The 17,804-nt window shown below is 40.5% G+C and overlaps 2 protein-coding genes across 2 annotated transcripts in view; one reads left to right on the top strand and one right to left on the bottom strand.

Moving 5' to 3' along the window:
* Positions 1-130: 130 nt before the first annotated feature.
* Positions 131-5,281, bottom strand: LOC137600485 (TBC1 domain family member 24-like). Its single transcript, XM_068322140.1, has 11 exons — positions 5,009-5,281; positions 4,649-4,863; positions 4,269-4,530; positions 4,013-4,129; positions 2,824-3,240; positions 2,498-2,737; positions 2,221-2,376; positions 1,805-1,868; positions 1,611-1,709; positions 1,204-1,468; positions 131-1,091 (listed from the first exon to the last, which is right to left on the bottom strand). Exons 1-11 carry the CDS (start codon positions 5,239-5,241, stop codon positions 916-918), a joined length of 2,244 nt encoding a protein of 747 aa, XP_068178241.1. The 5' UTR covers positions 5,242-5,281; the 3' UTR covers positions 131-915.
* A 5,384-nt stretch (positions 5,282-10,665) lies between these two features.
* Positions 10,666-17,804, top strand: part of stx8 (syntaxin 8) — a 35,369-nt gene continuing 28,230 nt past the window's right edge. Inside the window, exons 1-6 of the mRNA XM_068322508.1 lie at positions 10,666-10,786; positions 11,514-11,613; positions 11,729-11,823; positions 12,038-12,148; positions 15,143-15,276; positions 16,401-16,493. Coding sequence (XP_068178609.1) covers positions 10,770-10,786; positions 11,514-11,613; positions 11,729-11,823; positions 12,038-12,148; positions 15,143-15,276; positions 16,401-16,493 — 550 coding nt within the window. The 5' untranslated portion in view covers positions 10,666-10,769. The remainder of the gene's footprint in view (positions 10,787-11,513; positions 11,614-11,728; positions 11,824-12,037; positions 12,149-15,142; positions 15,277-16,400; positions 16,494-17,804) is intronic.

Below are 17,804 nucleotides of genomic sequence, written 5' to 3'. Positions count from 1 at the left end.
TATCTATCTATCTATCTATCTATCTATCTATCTATCTATCTATCTATCTATCTATCTATCTATAAGATAATCAAGGCTTAATTATATCTTGTTATTGATATATGTTGACAGTTTCAATCTTTAAACTTGACTAAGATGTTTTTTCTGTCTAAAAGTCATTTGCTTTTGGCACCACTATATTGAGATACCATCCAATGTATTGTAATACATGACTTACTAAATAAGTAATAAACATATCATCCCATGGATGTAATCAAATGCAGAGGAATACGAAATAATACAAATGTTACAACAGATGACCATTTCATTGAAATTAATAAATATTCACTGACTGATATTAATCATGATGAATGAAGAGGCTACCTGTACAGTGGCTTATACTGTTGCCTCGCAACATGAAGGACTCGGGTCTCATTCCAGACCTAGGACCTTTCCATGTGAAGTTTACATGTACTTCCTGTGTCTCTGTGGGTTCTCTCTTTCCTTACATTTACTCTGGGTTTCACTCACAGTAAAAAAAAAATTAAAATAAAAAATTAAATAAAAAAACAGAAACAAACCTGAAAAACTTTATCCTCATTGATTGATTGCTGCATATGTCTGTGTAATATGTGTTTGTTCTTGTAGCTGACATCTCATCTTTCCATCTGTGCCTAGATGCTTTCATTAGAAGATTTTGCATTGTGCTTCTCTGAGACGGGAACTGTTTCTATTACTTAGGCTTATCATATACTTTAAGACTGTGTACTGTATGTTTCATAAGGCTATGTAAAAAAAATTGACTTGATATTTACTGAAGTCAATAGAATCCTCACAATATTTGTATTTCAAAAAATAAATATTTGAAAGCCACATAAAAATATCGTCCAGTTAAGCATCATCAAAAAGAAATGTTCCATATACACAACTGTGAATTTACAGAGAGGAATATCTGTTATAAATGGAAATAGAGTTCTGGATGCCCCACACTTCCAAGGCCTGGATTTTGAAGTTTCCTGTGCACAGTGGGATGCTCTTGAATGTGTCACAAGGCTCCGAGAATCCGCTCTCCAAACCTTCCTCTAGGCAGATTGCACATCCCCCATCACCACCTAAGAAAGGACGCATTCATTAGCACTGCCTTTGCAACGCTTGTTGGCTAACGTCATTGACTAGACCTTTTGAAAAAGAAACAATCTCTCACAATATGGTAAACCCACATACCAATAATTAGCTGACTATCATTTCCAGCTATGAACATGGATGCTTCTTGTTCCTTGGGTCTCTTTCCTTCATTGGCGATCACATGTTCCTCCGATGGTGCGGTGAAGGGGATCGTCAGGTAGCTGGGGTCCTGGGGCGTCCCAGCAGGGCAGGTCAAAGTCATGGATGTCATAGTGGAACACCTACTAGTGCACACATCAGATGAAACTCTTCTGGTCATGATATTGACCATAGCCTGCTGGTAGCGTTCCATGCTGGGACGAAGCTGAAGGAGTTGGCACATTTCTTGTTTTAACACCAAATGATAATAAAAGAAAGTTGCACTAGAAATCCATTAAATTCACTTCTTCACTTCAGCAAACTGAAGTACATCGCAGCAAGAATACGTAGAATAAAGTGTGTCTCACCGTGAACACAAAACATTCCCCTGTTCCAAAATATATTAGTCCCTCAGAGTCATACTTTCTTCTTTCCAGTACATCTGTTGACAGGAAGGCACCAAAGACCTGATCAACGAAAAATGCAAATATTTAATTTTGCATATCATATCTAGAGCTGAATCAATGCAAAAGTGGATTCGTTAACCCATTAGTCACATTACCTCTTCATCCGCAGTTTTGATTATCAGCACTACTGGTTCATGTCCCTCCACATGTGAATAAAATCTATGTGTGACACACACAGGAACATGAGTTTTTCATAATATCTCATAAAATACCTCGTGTGTAACCAGACAACATGTCTGACTAAACCTAGCATATAAATAAATATCTTAGCATTCATTTTTATGTAAAAAATATTTGGTGTCTCCTTAAAGAGATTATACGTTCACTCATCAGAATATTATTTATTAAGCTGCTGTGTCGCCAAAACCAACTCAAAACTCAAAACTCAGGATGATATAACTGGGGGAAAAAAAAGACATTACCTTCACACCCAAAGAACTGCACATTAAATAACGAGATGTAATGAAATGAGTTATGGGTTGAATGAAGGGAACACGAGTGCTGTACTTACGAAGCAAGACTTCTCCCGTGTTCAGCTATATCAAACAGCCTAATGGGACTAAAAAGAGCAAATCGCTCAGGGATCCAGGCCCAGATGACTCTCATCCCAGTCGCTGACACGACACTGGAGGTGAAGCTGTCAAAGTCGACAATCTCTACCAACTGCCTTTAGGAACACAGAAAACAAAAATAATGCAAAGATTAACTTGAGACGAAGTGTGATAAAAAAAATTAAAAAAAAACGGTGAAAAAATGCTTTTCACTGTCCTGTTTTTGCACAGACTCACCTCTTCTGGTCTATGGTGACGCCTTTTTGCATGAGGGAGTCCTTATTGGCATTGAACAGGAGATTGAGCTCCGCCCGGGTGGCCATAGGAATCATGAAGGCCTTCTCAAGAAGCTTCTCAGCTGTGCAGTGGCGATCTATGTTCTTCACAAACCTTTTCATATCTGTCCTGAAGTCTTCCACATCTGCCACTCGAGATGACACAGACACTTTATATAGGCCGAGCAAAACCAAAGCCACCCTGTGAAATAATGATTGTGAAATAGATGCGTCACGGGAAAATCACACAAAAGGATTTTACTGTGTCACACTGCAGCAGAAACAAACCTGTAAAGGACCTTGTATCCCTCCAAAAGGTAGACATCCAGCACTCGAATGGCGTATGTGAATGGAAGGTCAGCGAATATCCACATGATCCAGTCAGAGTAAAACTCAAAGAGATTCTGGTGAGAGCTGGCAATCAGCTTACGGATGCCCCTGCAACACCTGTTAGCGAGGTCTCCAAACGTCATACAGGAGGCACGATAGGTGAGAAAGGTTTGGTCGATGTAACGCTTCTTGGGGTCTTCATAGCAGATAAGTCTGGACAAGCTGTAAAAGCACTCAGCCTCATCCTCACTGAAGTGGAGGATAAGGGAAGTCAATGCAGGCAGGATGGGGCAGAAGTTCATGCTGGGGAAATATTTTCCAAGGCAAAGAAGGATTTTTTTCACAGAGTTAAGTCCTGCTTTGTTGAGACAGTACCTGGAAAAACAGAGGAACAAGCCACTTGGTCAAGCTTCCAATCTAGAGAAATGTTTATGCGTATGAATGATGCATTTAATATTCTGGAACAAGAACAAGAAACATTCTTAAAATTCAAGCCTCTAATATCCACAGTATTGACGAGAACACCACTGTCTTGGGTTTGAAATGAATACAAAATGATAATGAGGAAATGGACTACATGATTTTTTTTTCTAAATGTGCTGAAACAAAAATGTCTGTCTGCAGAAAAAAAGAGATCAGCATGGTTTTACTCTCCATGTGCTCTCTAACATAGACATCAGGGTATGATTTGTTAAAAAACAAACAAAGGGGGAGGGTTTTTTTTATGTTAAAAAAGAATAATTTTATTGGGTTGATGGTAGACCCAATGTGCCTCCAGTCCCCAAACAAATCATTACCTTCTAGACATGATGTGATATATTGCGAATAATACAACAGACATCCTAGAGCCTATAGTAAGGGGTAATAAACCGTGATTATGTCAAAGTTTCACAATTAAGGTTTTTAGCTGCAATGTCTGCCTGAGTCATTAAATAATTAAAACTTGAAAAGTAAAACAGTTAAGAAAACAAAGTGACAATACAAATTATTTAATTTAATTAACATCCGCCAAAGTATGAATTTACCATATAAATGTTACCTGACATGCATGTTATAAGATAAAGATAATCCTCTATTCGTCCCACAATGGGAACATTTTTTAATGCTTACGTAGTCATAGTTACTGACCGGGAACAGGGAACAGTACCTGGGTATCTCTCCTTCCTCCATGTACTGTGGGACTGGATGGGTGCTGATTTTCTGTTCTCCAAAGACTTTCTTTGCCAATTTATAGTAGATATCTCTGTCTGAAGTAAGAGTGTCACTGCAGATATAACATCAGGCCACGCTCAAGTCAATTGAGGATGTGGATTTCATTTCACAAGTGCCAATACATTTTGAAAATATTATTTCAGTTTATTTAAAACATGGTATTTGTAAAAATTTAATGTGACATTTTTAACCTGGAGTTGATGCTGTGAATGGTGTGGTAGTAAGCTTTGGCCCTCAGTGTGTGAGGCATGGCCCAGAATCCTTCTCTGGCCATAGTTATGAGTTGCTGGTGATCACTGTTAAGAATCTGTTTGTATCGTTTTGCCGCTTCAGGGTCGATCTTCTCCCAGTCCACAAACTGTCCATACTTCATCGCTGAGTAAGAGCTGACTTCCCAGTTGTCCAACTCAGAGATGGTCATCATAAACACTGACTTCGGACTGCCTTTGCTGCCTGAGAAAAATATGAAGACATGTGTTTGTTGTTTTGCTAGATAGTGAAAGGAAACTATTTTTCTTTGAAAATATTCTCATTTTGAGAGTAAAGTAAGTGAAAAACACGATAACAGCACCATTAAGTTCTGTAGATAATAAGTTCTTCTTTGGTTTAGACTTGGACTTTTTTGAAGTTTGTTGAACACCATCCCCATCCCAGTCTATCTGTTCTCTCTTGTTTATTTCATTCTGGGTCAGGAAACTGGTTCTCTCTCTCTGTGGACTGGAATTTGGAGAGATTCCTGCTTCATAGTCGGAGAACTTCTCCGATGATTCATAACTGTAAAAAGACCTGACAAGCAATTCAGTCAGTCTCAATGAATATTAGGAATTGAGTCTCCTTGTAGTCATTTTTTTTTGTTGCTACAATCATGATGTGCCCCTTAGATAAATTTGCAATCAATCAATCAATCAACAAGGGTTGGATGAAAACATACCTAGAGCGAGGTCGTACGTTGGTTTCCTCTGGTTGAGTCAGCACGCCATATTTCTTGCAGTCCTCTGGACTGTAATAGGAGTGGGATCTCGGTCTTCTGCCTCCTCCAACCACAGCGCCAATGTCTTCTGCAGACATTGTGCTCATTGAGACTGAATTTGTGTTTCCACAAATGGAGAACTCCACCGTGCCTTCAACATGCATCATCTCAAGTCCTATTCTTCCACGAACCATACATTTTCAGGTGATGTCTGACAGTAGTGCTGTTTGGTTGTCTTTCCTGTGAAAAGTTGCACGTTCTGAGGGCTCAGGATTTTATAGCAGCTGATGGGTTGTGCCTGTGTGAACTAAACTATAGGGGCATGGCTTGTTTTTGGTGACTTCAGTCCAGTGAGTTTCCCGTGATTACCTTGGCAACATGCAGCTTCTTATTCTAAGAAATGTGACATGAAACACACACACAGAATTTTACGGCAAAATGTGGGCAATTTTTTTTTTAAACAGGTGACCTTCAAATAGCTCTACATTACGTTTGTAACGGTTTTTATATATTTCTAAGAATAGACTCACTCTCGTTCCACAGGCTACGAATTAATAGATTCAAATTTAAACATCTTAGTTAACATGGTTTGACTTACATACAAGACAATTGTCTTAACCTTGCACAAAAACATAAAGCAGTGATTTGAATTACAATAAATAATATACTTAACAGTTTTTTATGCTATGAATAACTAGAGCCCCCCCACCCACTCTCTCCTTATTAAAACATCGATTGTTCAGAACAAGGCTATTAGTCAGAGGAAAGTTTTCAACTTGATAATGGTCTTTCTTAGAACATGGTCCATGTGTAGCATCAAAATGCCAGATTCCAAGAAGTTTCCCAACTGCTATTATTTTACAAAACAGGCTTTTATTTTGATCCAAACAATGTTTGTTTGGCTATGAAACATGAAGCGTACTTGTGTCGTATGTGGGCTCCTCCTGTAATGGAGTGAAAAACAAACTCTTGAGCATCATGCTAGTAAAGGCATGCTGTTGTTCCTTCATGCCAATTTCCATCAAGGCTATTCTGTCAAAACATTTGATACTTGTATACAGGGTGTGATTTGTCATAATAACATAGGGTGAAGGGCTTTTTTTTAATCATGAAAAATAAGTAATCAGTAAGCAATCAATAAGCCCTGTGAGCCTAAATTCTGAACAATTGACCACTCATATGTAACCAAACTTAAAAAAGACAAGAAACATTTAAGTTTCTGTGCTGGTCGCGATATGGAAGATGTCCTAATTAAGCTTCAGGACCACTGATAACGGACGATCATGCAAACATGACAAAAAGATGTAGCCTAATGTAAACTGTTTGTAAAACATAACATTAAAACTCCATAGCTTCAGATGTCACGTATCATGTCAAAATAACTCAGCCAATATAAGACTAAATGAACAGGTTTTCTTTGACGTTTGGCCTTTTACGGCTTTCCTGTAGGCGCGTCATCGGCGTTTCATCCTTCTTTGATGTACATCTCTGTGACCTTCTAGGCAGGGAATGAATGCACAAAGTTTTTATGTGCGTTCGCAAACATTGAGACTGCTGAAAATTTGGGTCAGGTTGAAAGTTAGCACCAGCAGAGTATTATAGGCTACCTGTAGGAAAACTCTCACAATCTGCCTGTTTTTTTTCATATTTTTTAAATTATGGATGGGGTTGTCCCCCTGTAGGAGCCAAATGATATATTTGAAGCTGTCTTCTCTAATCTTCTTCTAAAATTCCTGTTCCAGAGTGGTGATCAAGCAACAGAGTTGTAGTCCTAAACACTTCTTTGGGCTTCCCTTACTGTGGTCACCAGCCAGCAGTTAGTTTTTCCAACCTCATAGAAACTGTATGGCTACATTAGAAACTGTATCCATAAGCAGTACCCTCAAATTAATAAAAAAAAAAACTGCTACTAAAACTCGTAAGGATTGAATCAATCTGAATTTAATTAAATGTGACAAAAGGATCAGCCTGGATAGAAATATTAAACACTAAAAACTAAAGACTAAACTGAAACACTAAATTTCCAGAGGGTAAATTTTCCTGGAGAAAGGAAAATAGGGTTTTTGTATGTATGTATGTATGCATGTACAGTATGTATATTTGTACGGTATGTGCGCGCACACACACACACACACACGCACACACACACACACACACACACACACACACACACACACACACACACACACATTCTTCTTCTTTTCCTTTCGGCTTTTCCCTTCAGGGGTCGCCACAGCGAATCAATTTCCTCCATCTAGCCCTGTCCTTTGAATCCTCTTCTCTCACACCAACTATCTTCATGTCTTCCCTCATTACATCCATAAACCTCCTCTTTGGTCTTCCTCTAGGCCTCCTGCCTGGCAGTTCAAAACTCAGCATCCTTCTACCAATATATTCACTATCTCTCCTCTGGACATGTCCAAACCATCTCAGTCTGGCCTCTCTGACTTTATCTCCAAAACCTCTAACATGTGCTGTCCCTCTGATGTACTCATTCCTGATCCTATCCATCCTGGTCACTCCCAGAGAGAACCTCAGCATCTTCATCTCTGCTACCTCCAGCTCTGTCTCCTGTCTTTTCCTCAGTGACACTGTCTCTAGACCAAACAACATCGCTGGTCTCACCACAGTTTTGTACACCTTTCCTTTCAGTTTAGCTGAAACTCTTCTATCACACATCACACCTGACACTTTCCTCCACCCGTTCCATCCTGCCTGGACACGCTTCTTCACCTCTTTTCCACACTCTCCATTGCTCTGGACTGTTGACCCTAAGTACTTAAAATCCTCCACCTTCTTGATCTATTCTCCCTGTAACCTCACTCTTCCACTTGGGTCCCTCTCATTCACACACATGTACTCTGTCTTACTGCGGCTAACCTTCATTCCTCTCCTTTCCAGGACAAACCTCCACCTCTCTAGCTTCTCCTCCACCTGTTCCCTGCTCTCACTACAGATCACAATGTCATCTGCAAACCTCATAGTCCATGGAGATTCCTGTCTAACCTCGTCTGTCAGCCTGTCCATCACCATAGCAACAAGAAGGGGCTCAGAGCTGATCCCTGATGCAGTCCCACCTCCACCTTGAACTCCTCTGTCACACCTACAGCACACCTCACCACTGTCTTACAGTCCTCATACGTGTCCTGCACCGCTCTAACATACTTCTCTGCCACTCCAGACTTCCTCATACAATACCACAGTTCCTCTCTGGGCACCCTGTCATCAGCTTTCTCCAGATCTACAAAAACACAATGCAGCTCCCTCTGGCCTTCTCTGTACTTCTCTATCAACATCCTCAGAGTAAATACTGCATCTGTAGTACTCTTTTTTGGCATGAAACCATACTGCTGCTCACAAATGTTCACTTCAGCCCTTAGTCTAGCTTCCACTACTCTCTCCCATAACTTCATTGTATGGCTCATCAGCTTTATTCCTCTGTAGTTGCCACAACTCTGCACATCTCCCTTGTTCTTAAAAATGGGCACCAGCACACTTCTCCTCCATTCCTCAGGCATCTTCTCACTATCTAAGATCCTGTTGAACAACCCAGTCAGAAACTCTACTGCCACCTCTCCTAGACACTTCCATACCTCTACAGGTATATCATCAGGACCAACTGCCTTTCCACTCTTCATCCTCTTCAATGCCCTCCTCACTTCATCCTGACTAATCTTTGCTACATCCTGGTCCACAACAGTCACCTCTTCTAGTCTTTGTTCTCTCTCATTTTCCACGTTCACCAACTCTTCAAAGTACTCTTTCCATCTTCCCATCACACTACTGGCACCTGTCAATAGACTTCCATCTCTATCCTTAATCACCCTAACCTGCTGCACGTCCTTCCCATCTCTATCTCTCTGTCTTGCCAACCTGTATAGATCAGTCTCTCCCTCCTTACTGTCCAACCTATAATACAAGTCATCATAAGCTTCTTGTTTGGCCTTTGCTACCTCTACCTTCACCTTACGCTGCATCTCCCTGTACTCCTGTCTACTCTCCTCAGTCCTCTCAGTGTCCCACTTCCTCTTAGCTAGCCTCTTTCTCTGTATGCACTCCTGTACCTCCTCATTCCACCACCAAGTCTCCTTATCTACTTTCCTTCCAGATGACACACCAAGTACTCTCCTACCTGTCTCCCTGATCACATTAGCTGTAGTTGTCCAGTCATCTGGAAGTACCTCCTGGCCTCCCAGAGCCTGTCTTAACTCCTTCCTAAAAGTCATGCAACACTCTTCCTTTTTCAGCTTCCACCATTTCGTCTTCTGCTCTGCCTTTGCCCTCTTGATCTTCCTCACCACCAGAGTCATCCCACACACCACCATCCTATGCTGTTTGGCTACACTCTCACCTACCACTACCACTTACAGTCACTGATCTCCTTCAGGTTACACTGTCTACACAAGATGTAGTCTACCTGTGTGCTCCTACCGCCACTCTTATAGGTCACTCTATGTTCCTGCCTCTTCTGGAAGAAAGTATTCACTACAGCCATTTCCATCCTTTTTGAAAAGTCAACTACCATCTGTCCTTCTGCGTTCCTCTCCTGGATACCAAACCTGCCCATCACATCCTCATCACCTCTGTTTCCTGCACCAACATGTCCATTGAAGTCCGCACCAATGACAACTCTCTCACTTCTAGGCATGCTCTGCATCACTTCATCAAAGTCCGACCAGAATTTCTCCTTCTCCTCCAGCTCACATCCTACCTGTGGAGCATACCCGCTAACAACATTCAACATCACACCTTCTATTTCTAGCTTCAGACTCATCACTCTATCCGATACTCTTTTTACCTCCAGGACATTCCTAACAAACTCCTCCTTCAAGATAACTCCTACTCCATTTCTCTTCCCATCTATACCATGATAGAACAACTTGAACCCTGCTCCTAAACTTCTAGCTTTGCTACCTTTCCACCTGGTCTCCTGGACACACAGTATGTCTACGTTCCTCCTCTGCATCATGTCAACCAACTCTCTACCTTTTCCTGTCATAGTTCCAACATTCAACGTCCCTACTCTTAGTCCTATACTCTTGGTGTTCCTCTTCTCTTTCTTCGAGCGAACGCACTTTCCTCCTCTCCTTCTTCGACCAACAGTAATCCAATTTCTACCGGCGCCCTGTACGTCAACAGCGCCGATGGCGGTCGTTGTTAACCCGGGCCTCGACCGATCCGGTATGGAAGTCATAGGTTTGATTCGCATCTTTGATTTGGCAAAAGTTTTACGCCGGATGCCCTTCCTGACGCAACCCTCTGTATTTATCCGGGCTTGGGACCGGCACAATAAGACACTGGCTTGTGTCCTCTTGCGGCTACATTACACACACACACACACACACACACACACACACACACACACACACACACACACACACACACACACACACACACACACACACACACACACACACACATTACTTTGATTATTGTTTCATAATTGAGCAGAATGACTGATTTCTGCTTTAGCACTCAAAAAATCACAAGAAGTCAATTCTGAGTCTGAGACATGTCGTTGTCTCTGCAGGACAGATGGTTATTAGGCCTTTATTGTGGTTTTCGTCCAATGTAAAAAACCGCGACGCTAAAGTGAATTGTCCCTAGCCGTGTGCCGTACTGACGTCACACCCAAACAAGACACAAGTTGCTGCTGATTACAGCTGCACGATTTAAGCGAAGTGGATTTCATCCCCCCCCTTCATAACTCACTTTTCTCACAATGTCTCTGGATCCGTGGTAAATAACGAGTTATCGGCGACAATATATTTGCTCACCTGTGTATATACCGCAACAAATTGCGTTTCTATCTTTGTTTAATTATCCACTTTGTGTTTGCTAGCTAAAGTGGTAGCATTAGCCTGTCAAAGGAAATACAGTATTTACGCCAACCAGACAATACTAGATTGCATTTAACGACTAATTACAAAATAACCACTTTATTTACGAGGCAAATGTCCATCGTAACAAAAAACATTGCTGGCATTACATTTCTATTTTGCTTCAAACTTTGTAACGCTTGAAACCTCGAAAGAGGAAGAAGGTAACGCTAGAAAGTCACATGACCCAACGTAACTTGAAGCTATTGTTCGTCTTCTGACGTTATACCCAACATGAGCCACACGTAACACTGGAACAACGTCATAGCAAATTTGCCTTGTGTGATTGAGTGCTGTAACTCCCGCAGGTGTCATGGTTTGTCATCCAGCTTTTCACATACATTAGTCGTAATTTGCTTGACATTATTTAAACGTGGGTGATCAGCCGATGTTGCTGCATTATAAAATCTCCCCCAAAATATGCTTTTACGTTCCACGTGTCTTACAATGAATTTTTAATCCGACAAGAACATTTTCCCAATCTGGTAAAAAAAATACACAAGGCCAGCGATTTACTTTTGTTTTGTTGATTATAACATGTTTATCTTTGAATCTCCCACTCTTGACATCTCGATCTCCATCTGTAGGTTACAGAATTATGATGCCACCTGTCGCTTGGCACAGGAAATAGCAGAAAACATCCATGAGCGAAACAGGCAGCAGAGAACAGGAGGTAACCCTGCAAAGGTAAGATGTGAAATTCACGAGTTAAATGACATTGTCTGCACATTTCATCCTAAAACCGTCTGGGTTTTTTTTTTTTTTTACGAGTGGGTATTTAGTGTAATTATCTTCCTTTCAGATCAACATGACTCTCCGGGCATCACTGCAGAAGCTCAAACAAAGTATTGGCCATCTTAAAGAAAGTTTGTTACGAGCATCATCAACTCGGCACGTGTATCCTTTTTTCTCAAAGGACCCAGACAGTGAAAGTCTGAGCTGGAGTTCACGTTTTGTCACTGGATGGCTTCATTTGCATGCAGTTACAATTGTTTTCCTGTAGGTGGCGGTAGAGTTTTTTGAAAAGACCCGACCTCGCTCCAAGTGTCCGCGTTCCTAGGTTAGTTCTGTCTCCAGTTTGAAGGTACTCTACTTAACATGGCTCCATCAGAATGCAATCGGAAGCTGATAGGAGGCAGAACCTAATTGATGACCTGCTAACCAGAGAGAAGCAGCTCAATGCCACCTTCAAAGGAGACATTATGGAACCCGGACCTTCTAGGTATTTGAATCTGGTCAAATGATTTTGAGCAAAATGGGAGGAAAACTAGTATTTGTAAATCTTACTCAGCAGTCCTTGTTATTATGATCTGACAAACTTTAAAGGATTGGATTGTCTTTACACTTCTTATGGACACTTTTTATGCAGTAGTTCGCACTTAAATTCCTGCCTGCCGTTCAAACACCACCTGCTTCCTGTAGTTCTTAATGACTTATTTCTTGGAAGTTACCAATAGAGTCTCATGATATAATGTTATTCTCTCTGACACAAAGTGCTTTTTTTAGCTTCTAAGCCTTAATCTGCCCACAAATTGTCTGTTATGATTTATTGAGTGGTTCCTGTCTAGGAGTACTGTGTCTTTGAAAAAATTCCTGGGACAGTCATCTTAGTGAATAATTAGGAAAATACAGTGTCTCCAACTTCAGTCCCAGTCTGTCACTGTCACTTAGTGTCAGAAAAGCCAAACCAAACATCACCCCATTATGCTTCAGGGGATGTCTTATTCAGAATATGCCATCTTTGATTTTGTGTTTTACCTTTCAGAGGTCTTTTAAAAAAATAGTGTCCACTGCTAGTTGCCCAATTAAAAATAATGAACCCTAATTGTCTAGTCTGTATCCTTGAGCGGCGAGGTCATAGGGCCTGTCTCTACTTTGGTGATATGTCATTGGTCACTAACTTTCTGTGAATGTTTCTGTACATCCTGTGTGACCCGTGTGCCACAACTTTTCCCTGTTCTATCACTCAGAAGGGTCTTCATCTGTCCGCATTGTCGAGAGCATGCTTAACTTTATAGCTAACTGCTTTTCATTCGGAGATTTGCTTGCTTTGCATGGCTGATCAAACATTTGGCACCTCCTGAAATGAACACACGCATACACACACACACACACACACACACACACACACACACACACACACACACACACGCACTTTTGTATAACTGTCTGTGCGTGTCTGTGTATTTTTATGAGAGGGTTTACAGGTTCTAATGCTCCCTTGAGCATTTATCTTGGTCTTTATTGAGCAAGGCAAGGAGTTGGATGTCCAACCTTACTTCCTATTGGCCATCTGATTGTGTGTCACGATAACGGCTCTCAACCTCAGGCAGCAAGCAGACATAACTTTGTATCAAATTTGTGGCCAAGGTGAACAAGAAATGGAAAAAGGGCCATGTTGTTAACATCCTCTAGTGTCTGTTTAAAAACATTATTTTTGCACAACACCTTTGTGTTGTTTTAAATAATCGAGACTCGCCATTCAAAGAATACTCATGGTGTGTCTGCTTTCTTTCCACACATGTTTTTTGAAGAGTAAAGGAAGAAATGACAGTAGAGTAACACCAATCACCAGTGTTTCATCACACCAGGAAACTTAGAGAGGGACTTAAGTTGATACCTTTATTTGACTCTACTTTCCACCGAAGGCTTTTATTTTGACATTAGAACTTCAAGGAGTTTTTCAAAGTTCACACATTGAATGAGATAAAATCTGCGTCGTAAAAAACTGAAATGACATGAGCCTAATAAATTACCTTGGCAAACTGTAATCATGTGGTTGGATGCTTTATTGTTAACATAATGAGACCTTACTATAAGAGTGAAATGTGGATGGTAATTTGGATTTGTGGGTAAACCCTTTCCCCCTGTGTGGTCTCTGACGACCAAATGTAGGAGGGGGGTGGATTGGCCATGCTTGAATAATCTAAGCTGTTCTTTTCTGTAAGAACTTTTCAGAGGTGAAAATGAACAGAGGGTCGTCTCCCTTTGGCTTTTTTCCTCAGGGGTCACCACAGCGAATCAGTTGCCTCCATCTGACCCTGTCTTCTGCATCCTCTGCTCTCACACCAACTACCTTCATGTCCTCTTTCACTACATCCATAAACCTCCTCTTTGGTCTTCCTCTAGGCCTCCTGCCTGGCAGTTCAAAACTCAACATCCTTCTACCAATATATTCACTATCTCTCCTCTGGACATGTCCAAACTATCTCAGTCTGGCCTCTCTGACTTTATCTCCAGAACCTCTAACATGCGCTGTTCCTCCTGACCCTGACCATCCTGGTCATTCCCAAAGAGAACCTCAGCATCTTCATCTCTGCAACCTCCAGCTGAAAATGAACAGAGGGTATTTTAATCTATTGCTGAAACAATAAATTCTAAGCATCTCCATGTCAAACTAAGCACAAGATGGACATGACACCTACATTTGAAGACCCTGTTCACCCCTTGGACCTACCTTCCCTGCATTATTCATTAACCTTTTCTTTGTTTGATTGCACTGGAAATAGTTGTAATTAGTTAAATCTCGCCTGTCTAAATCTTTCAGTCATGTCTTGGGTACTCAGGCCCCATTGGTAGTGCAAAAGATGTGCCTGATTGATTTTGGCGCTCCCCAGTGATGGGTTAATCGGATTTTCACACACTGGACACTGCATGGAGGAAGTGGAAGGTTGGCTCATTGTTTTGGAGGAATCAAACCTGTCAGAGAGATTAGAGCAAATGCTTTTTCTCTTTTGCTCCTCTGGCGAGATCAGCTTTAACTAGTCAGCTCCTTTCTTCAAAAAACAGCTTGAACAGTGTGTCTTCAGAGATGCTTGAATTTGGATAACATAAAATAACCTTAAAAAAACATTTTTTTTGAAAGATGTTTGTTCAAAGGCACTCATGAAGCTAATTTAGCCATCAGAATAAAATCCTCTCTAGTAATCCGCAATCCTTTGATAGTTTTGCCTAAAAAATTTTCACGCTGCAAATAAGCTAATATGGCCTTTGAATTGAATGGAATTGTTTGAAACACTAAAGACGAAATAAAAACAAAGATCTCTGTGATCAAAAGGTTGATAAATACTTGTAAGATGATTCCATGTTTTTGATATGTTCACAACTACTTTTCTGCTTTTCTGCGTTTCATGAGTTTAATTTTTTTTAAAGCTCTTTCATGTGATATTAAAGGTAAATTTACACAACTAATTACTGCTATGATGATATTTCAAAGGTCAGCACTGTTGACTGAAGGGGCAGGAGGGGGTCCTGGTGTTGCCACAAACCCCTGGTTGATCAATGAAACGGAGGAGACCAGAGGGCTGAGCTTTGGAGAGATTAAAAATCAGCAACAGCAAATCATTGAAGGTAATCACACATGATTTCTAAAAGCTAAATGGAATGCAATTTTCAATCTCAGTGGACAAAGGATTTTATTGTTTGCTTTTTAGTCACTTGTGGTTCAGTTTCTTGCAGGACTTCAGCATTTACAAGTAACTAATCTGCAAATTCTTAAATGACAGTGCGGGTACTATTATTAGATAAGCATATTATAGTGTGTACATAATTTTTTTGAAGCAACATCATATTGCAGTGATATGTACTGAGAATGCTGAGCTAGCTGAAGCCTTGTACTTAGTGGTGTGTGACATAAAGCCGTGGGGGATTATACACTTACTGTAGGAAATAGTATCCTCAACTACAGTTACATATTGCCCAGGAAAATGGTTCAGAGGGGTAATGACAGAGGCACCATTCTTACAAGCCATTGCTCCTTCAAAATAAGTTTGAAGCTGAGCTGTTATTATAATTATTACATTATAAGTCATATTGCCTCCTTTTTCCTGTCCTCTGAATTACTTTGACATAACTTGAACACCCAGATGTTCGTTCATCTAATTGTGTGTGGCACTTCATCGGAATGTCTCCATTACAGCCCTGGTTTTTGTCAGTTTGGCAGTGGAGCTTCCTGTTAAGAGTGAAACCAAACCACAGGGAAGTTTCTATTCTCCTGTGGGATTCCTGCTAGAGGGTAATGACGAGTGTATTAATGTGCGATCGCAAAAAAATTTATTGGTACAGACTGTGTCAAACATTGAAATCTAGGGAGACCAGCCTTTTTCTCTTCTTGAGCTTCACAGTTTGTTCCTCTCCATCTTGGCCTGCCGTAGTATAATGACAGGAACAAGGCTGAGGCGAATAATTTACTGAATGACTCACATGTGGCACTGTGAGCTGAGCTGGACCCCAAAAGGCCGGTCATTCCTATTTCCCAAATAGTCGACTCCTTATTTCACAAGTACAGTGTTGTCTTAACTACCCTTTTTGTAATCTATGTTGTCCAAGGAAATTGTGAAATGAATTCTCTGTTATATTATAGGTATCCCTTTGTGATGCTGCTGTCATTGCAGTGTCCTGTTGCTATTGATCTTTTTCTTTGTCTCACATTCAAGTGTGTGAAAACTTCTCAGTCCTGTCTCCTCTATCTGCAGCCCAGGATGCAGGCTTGGATGCACTAGCAGCTGTCATCAGCCGACAGAAGGTCATGGGCCAGGACATTGGCAATGAGCTTGATGAACAGAATGGTAAAGTTTACTGTGTGTGTATTCATAAAAACCTCCAGCCCAGACATATCACATGCAGCAGTGTGTGAGAGCAATTAGACGTAGTCCCGCAAACCACACAACACTGACTTAATTAGTACCAAACACACACAAACACGCATGCCCTCAGACTACCATTGTCAAAGCAAGTCAATGGAATGTGTGACAAACACCAGTGATGCCTCTATTTTCACTTTAATATGAACAAAACCCAACAACAACAAAAACCGTTGGAGGAGTTTTGTATTTGGAGATAAGATTCACTTGGAGATTACTTATTTTTTATTTTTGGAGGTTTTATGCAAAGTGCAAAAAATGTTTTAACATATTTAAACAAGTACAAACCAAACACATTCCTTATAGTACTCAGATAGATGATATCAGTCATACGTGTAGGCCTGTTGTCTTTTATATTCAACTTTATTGTATCATGCCTTTTATGTGTGCTTACAGTGAACTCTTAAGTCAGTGAGCTTCTCTTCTTACTATCAGGGAGAAAACACTTCACAGTTCAAATACAATTTGTTACCTTTAACAAATACATGAAATCCATTGTCTCTGCCCCATCTCCATCACCATACAGTTACCCAACAGATTTTGTCCCACTCCAAATATTTTGTTAATCTACATCTGAATTATGATGCGAATTTGGATCATGTATTGTTTGTTCCTTCCTATTCGTTTAGGAAGATCAGGAAAGTTTTAATGTACTGACAGTGCAATCAAAGCAAATATATAACATTGAGAGTAAAATGGCAATGTTTTTAATAAGCTCAGATGTTTGTTTTTTGATTATAAGCTTACAATAATTTTTTTGATTGTTGGCTTTAATGATTTTGCAAGAAAAATTGAATGGTCAATATACAGGTATGTTAGATAATACCCTATCTCATAATGTTGGAGAAAGTGAAAAGTGACTCAGAATCTGCACCCGTATCCAAACCCTTCCATGAGGGGAGGTAAGGAGGTGATGAACATTCTCAGGGCTTCAGTAATTAGTAGGATAATTGATACTATTATACTGACTTGTACAATTAGGAAGAAATAAGACATAAAGCTTAAACCTCAAAAGCGGATTTGTTCAGGCTCTTGTTTTTCAGACGATACATACAGTATTAGGCTGTTTCATGTGGTTTTATATATCAACAGTAGAGGTAGTTAGCAGTTTTGCGTGTTTTTCCGTATAGTCCTTCTCTAGCCAGAGCTGCATCGTTCTGTAACTTCCTGTCTGAGCAGTTACACTCAAACAAGTCCAGAGACTGTCTGATTTAGTGATTTTGACACGGGAACAAA

The sequence above is a fragment of the Antennarius striatus genome, chromosome 8, assembly GCF_040054535.1.
Source record: "Antennarius striatus isolate MH-2024 chromosome 8, ASM4005453v1, whole genome shotgun sequence".
In the NCBI taxonomy this organism is placed as follows: domain Eukaryota; kingdom Metazoa; phylum Chordata; class Actinopteri; order Lophiiformes; family Antennariidae; genus Antennarius; species Antennarius striatus.
This window is presented reverse-complemented; position numbering and strand designations above follow the sequence as displayed.

Excerpts from the sequence above, each read along its gene's own strand:
- LOC137600485 (XM_068322140.1), bottom strand. The coding sequence starts at position 5,241 with ATGGTTCGTGGAAGAATAGGACTTGAGATGATGCATGTTGAAGGCACG. Across the intron at positions 4,130-4,268 it reads ATTCACAGCATCAACTCCAG|TGACACTCTTACTTCAGACA; the intron begins GTTAAAAATGTC and ends TTATATCTGCAG. Across the intron at positions 1,869-2,220 it reads CACGGGAGAAGTCTTGCTTC|ATTTTATTCACATGTGGAGG; the intron begins GTAAGTACAGCA and ends TGTCACACATAG.